Below are 5,127 nucleotides of genomic sequence, written 5' to 3'. Positions count from 1 at the left end.
TACAGGATGACTTGCTTGTAGCTGAATTGTCTATAAGATTAACTGTTTGTAGTTGAACTCCCTACAGAATAACTTGCAATGCCATATAATTCTATAATGGAGTAAGTTATAAATGTAGCTGAATACTTTATTAGGGTGACTGTTCTATTAGAGTATCTCGATCTCGCATATGCTACACGTAGTTTGCTTTGGAATCACAACTCAGTGGTTTGTACTCCGATTCTTCTGTACTACTTCAAGAACTTTCTATGATAATTATTCCAGCTACACACCGATTTTCAGCTCACTGTTCTAAGCGGTTTGCCTGGTAGGCGTGAGAACTAATAGTTTTTTTATTCATAAAAGTCGATCGCGTAATTGTGACATAGGTTGGGTTTTGTGTCATATCTCGATGGCCTTTAGCTGGATTCCTTTCAAACCACAAAAAGGCACTCCTACGATAGTTACTCCATCTACATAGCAATTTTCAGCTCATTCCTTCAAGCGGTTTACCCTGTGGGCGTGACAGACCTTCGACCTTATTTTACGCAAATAATTGGTCATAACTCCGTAAATGTTCATCGGATTCCTACCAAACTTGGTACTGAGATTCGCCTTAATGAGCCCTGTAAGTGTGCCAAATTTCAGCCCGATCCAAGCACGCATTCGTGTTTTATTGCGAATTTTGCAAAGTGTGCGAAAAGAAGAAGTAGAAGAAGAAAAAAACCAAGAAAAAAACCCAAACTTTGGCCGCTCGTATCTCGGAAATGGCTGGAGTGATTTTCTTCAAATTTGGTATGTGGACTCCCCTACCTAGCCGGCATGTCTGTAGCAACTTTGGTTTCAATAGGATAAGGAATCACGGAGCTACAAAGGTGTGAAAATCGCGTTTACTTTCTTCCTGTAAATATACTCACGGTGTGGCGCGCCGGCTTCTTTGGCCGCACGACACACTATCGTGTGTCTTGATCAATAACTACAAGTTCTTGTTTAGAAACACAAGCTGGTTAAGGTTTTCTCCACTTAAGCGAGATCTTCGTTGGGAACTAATGTACCCGGCAGCAGAAAAAAGTCTTTCAGATGGAGTTGACATGGCTAGTATTGCCAGGTACTCCCTTGCAATCCTTGCCAAGGTAGGGAAACGGCTCTTGTTTCCCTTCCACCATGCTAAAGGATCCTCCTTTCTGTCGATGTATTCAGCACTGCAGTATAATGACAATTCTTTTTCGTCTTTGTCTTGATTAGTTGATAAATCAGTAGATTTCTTCTTTTTGAGTTCATCAAAACTGTTCCATAAACATTTCATTTTCTTGATGGGTACATCTTCTTGATCATCATTGACAACACTTGCACTGCTTATAACTGAATCTCCTTGTGTAAGTGCACGCATAATGGAAAGAAGTAATCTTTTGGCTCTGACTAAAGCAGCACTAGTAAAACAGACTTCCTTAAACCTGGGGTCTAATAAGGTACATATACTGTAAATTCTGTCTTCTTCATAATTTAACCATCTCCATTCAATTGATGCAATTAAACCTACAACCACTTGCTGGCTTTCCTCAGAGGTAGGAACACTACTTCCTTGGCTTTCTGGGACCTGGGTTTCATCATCATCGGGAACTTGTGTCTCATCATCATCAACTACATTCTTGCGGAGCTCAAACAATAAAGCATTCGGCAAAGGGATTATGTTACTGCAACACACTCTCTGCTCAGCGCTAAGCTCCCGTGTGGCTTCTTCCAGTGGTTGCAGGATTTGAATAAGTTCACTCATCATGCACCATTCAGCAGTAGAAAGACTCACCCTTGGTCCTGCAGATGAAGCACACATTATAGTGATTGCGGGTTTTTGTTCCAAAAGTCCGGTAAGCATGTAATAGGTGCTGTTCCATCTTGTAATAGGTGCTGTTCCATCTTGTTGGGCAGTCTGAAAGTAATTTGTGTTTTGGCAGGCTCAGATGTTCTTGGAACTCTGTCAGTCTTTCTGTACCTTTAGTTGAGCGATTGTAAAAGGCTACAATAGCCTTGGTTGATTTAATCATCTCTCGCATTCCTGGGGATATCTTAATACCATCATCAATGGCCAACTGCAGAGTATGACCGAAGCAATGCCTACTATTCCACTCACCAAGGCGTGATGCCAGGTCCATGTTAGAAGCATTATCTGTTATTACAGCAGACACTGCAGCTTGGTCAATAGTGAAATCACGAAGAATCTGTTTTAAACAGGAAGCTATATTCACACCAGTATGCCTCCCTGTGAAGGGTTCAACTGCTAGGCACAGTGACACAAGTTCAAAATCTGCTGTCAAAAAATGACAGGTTAGTCCAAGATAGGCATCGTTAGCCTCTGACGTCCACATGTCAGTTGTCAGAGCCATCTTGTTCTTGCTTTGCAGTACATCACTGAGCTTTGATTCAACTTCTTTCCTTGCCTCCTTGTACATAGAAGGAACAATAGATCTTGAAAATGTTGTCCTGTGGGGAATCTGATAGTGAGGTTCTAATTGTTGCATCAGCTCTGAAAATCCTCTATCCTCAACAAATGAATATGGCTGAAAATCATGGATCATCATACCAGCAATTCCATTTGTGATTTCTTGTGTAAGGTACTATTGTTATCCAGCTTGGCTTTTTTTGCAGCCATACAAGGTAAGGATTGCTGCGCGTGTCTCTTCAGCACACTAGACTGACTGCTTGATTGTTTACTTTTGCGCTTTTCATCGGTTTTCCGTCTCACTTCCTCATATATTTTAGAATGCTTTGTCTTCAGGTGGCTCATTAAGTTTGAAGTATTTCCCTTCACAACTTTAATACCTTTTCCGCACTCCTTACAATTGGCCACGCGGTGAGATCCAGTCCTTTCCAGGCATTCCTCCGTCTTTTCAAAGTAAAGCCATACTGTACTCTCCTTACTTATCCCTTTTGCATTCACTGATTCTATAATTATAACATCCCGCCCAACCTCTTCCGTCACATCTTCAACCTCGTCTTCGAGGGAATATCGAGAGTCAGCGGTACTATCGGTATTTACCGGATTTGATGATTATATTGATGCAGCGATATTTATCAAAATAAGTATATTTCAATACCGATATCGAGCCAACCACGGTATATCTACAATTACCGAATTATCAATATATTTTTGGTATACCGCACATCACTATTGCAGACTACTGGCGATCTTAGCAGAAATTATGAAGACTTTGGTGAAGTTGATTTATCAAGTAGTCTAAAGAGAAACATACAATGACGCTGAAAATAAAATTGGCCAACCATGAATGCAGTGTGGTAATCATGTGATCTACACTCAACACCTGCCAGAGCAGAAATCCTGCTTAAAGGTAATGATGTTTCACTTTGCAGATAACAACTGTTAATGTTGTTATCCTTGCAGTGTGAAGTATACGTAAAGCTAGCATAAAAGAAGACCTTCGCATGACCATGATTTCTCATGTGACATATACATACATCGATCATGTGCAGTAGGTGTAGAGGAGCATAGCAGCCATTAGCAGGATAGGGAGTGAAGCAGTATAGGTGTAGGGCTATTAGCTAGTGATAACATACTCCACAACACATTTATATAAATGCATGTGTACAGGGGCTGATCTTCTATCTGTATAGGTGTTGGATCAGTTTATGGTTAACTGGTTATAGCTATCTTTGCCCCCCCCCCCCACCCATTCTGTATATCGTCCCTACGTCTTTGTAGCTAGCCATGTTCAACTCTTTGCTTCTTCATAGATACTTGGCATTTCTGCTTCATTATCACAATTACCATCACAATAAATCCTCTTCTGTATGCTCTGTAGTCTTGGAAGGTTTACTGCTATGTCAATAATAGGAGTGGAGAACAGTACTCTAACTTAACCGAACAGTACTCTAGCTAAGTTGTGGGAGGGGGGCAAACTCATATGAGGTGGTTAACATTCAGGTAGTATCTAAGAATCACACCTTAATGCACAAATCACAATATTAGGACACATATGCCTCACAGGAAAAATTTGAAAGTTGTGATTGAATTTGAGAACAATTTCAGTGGTGCATGCACACATGAATACAGTATTCTTCAATGGCTGTCATTAAATACTGTACAAGTAGGTATCAAATGAAAGGCCTTTGAACTACACACACAAATTTGTAAAGATACATCTCTAACTGCAGATAGGTTTGAATAAATTGCATCCTAAAAGTAAATAAATTGCGAAACTACCATATTGTATGTTCTATTAGAGCAGATGACTGTTCTATTAGAGTATCATGCTCTCAAAACCCCTTGAGTTTTATTGCAAGAATAGTGAAAATATCGGTTAACAGATGAGCATAAGTGAATCAGTTATTATAACAAAACATACAAAGAACAAGTACACAATTACTAAGTTAAGAAAAAGACAGCAACAATAATTACATGGGTAACAGTAAAGAGCACAGCAAAGCACTAGGACACAGTAGAGAGACAAAATGGAACAAGGAATATAGTTCCAAAGGAAAATAGTATTCACAAAAAATGAGAATCTGTAATAATTGAAGATTGAATTCAATGGAATTAAACAGAGTGAATGGCTTATTAAAGGTGAATTCTTAAATTGAACTGATTCCAGTGGCGATAACAACTGATAATAATATATAGTAGGTACAGAGACAGGTAATTATGGCAAGACTAGTAGAAAGGTTTCAAAGCTTCCTAGTTCTGTACTACACTCAGTAGATGATTTCGACAAATTTCTGATGGTAGGGGTCCAATGACTACCACATACTCATTTGTTGCACTTGCTCCAAAAGTAACTGATCATTGGGAGTATAAGGATTCCATATGGTGCATGCATATTCCAGTTGAAGTCATAGCAGTCCAAAGTTGCACCGCGCATATTAAAATGTTTTAAATAATTTAGTGTCCTAGTAGCCTTAACTACAGAGATTTTGAAGTGATCTGACCATGATAATGATGAAACCACCAAGATATTGGATTAGAAAGGTTTTACGGTATTGCACTTCTTAGAAATCAGCAGTACAACTACATGTTAACACAAAGCTGCCAGCAAACAGCCCACACATGAACACTCTTCAAGTCCTGCACAGTCACTTATAGAATAAACCTCTTTATACAGGGCTACATCATCAGCAAAGAGCTAATAGTAGAATGTC

The 5,127-nt window shown here is 39.4% G+C and overlaps 1 protein-coding gene across 1 annotated transcript; it reads right to left on the bottom strand.

The window, feature by feature from the left end:
• Positions 1 to 955: 955 nt before the first annotated feature.
• On the bottom strand, positions 956 to 2,552 carry LOC136247881 (zinc finger BED domain-containing protein 4-like). Its single transcript, XM_066039701.1, has 2 exons — positions 1,970 to 2,552; positions 956 to 1,791 (listed from the first exon to the last, which is right to left on the bottom strand). Exons 1-2 carry the CDS (start codon positions 2,550 to 2,552, stop codon positions 956 to 958), a joined length of 1,419 nt encoding a protein of 472 aa, XP_065895773.1.
• Positions 2,553 to 5,127: the final 2,575 nt, after the last annotated feature.

The sequence above is a fragment of the Dysidea avara genome, chromosome 2 (genome assembly GCF_963678975.1).
Source record: "Dysidea avara chromosome 2, odDysAvar1.4, whole genome shotgun sequence".
NCBI classification, from domain to species: domain Eukaryota; kingdom Metazoa; phylum Porifera; class Demospongiae; order Dictyoceratida; family Dysideidae; genus Dysidea; species Dysidea avara.
Note: the sequence above shows the minus strand (reverse complement) of the source record. Positions and strands in the feature narration are given on the sequence as shown.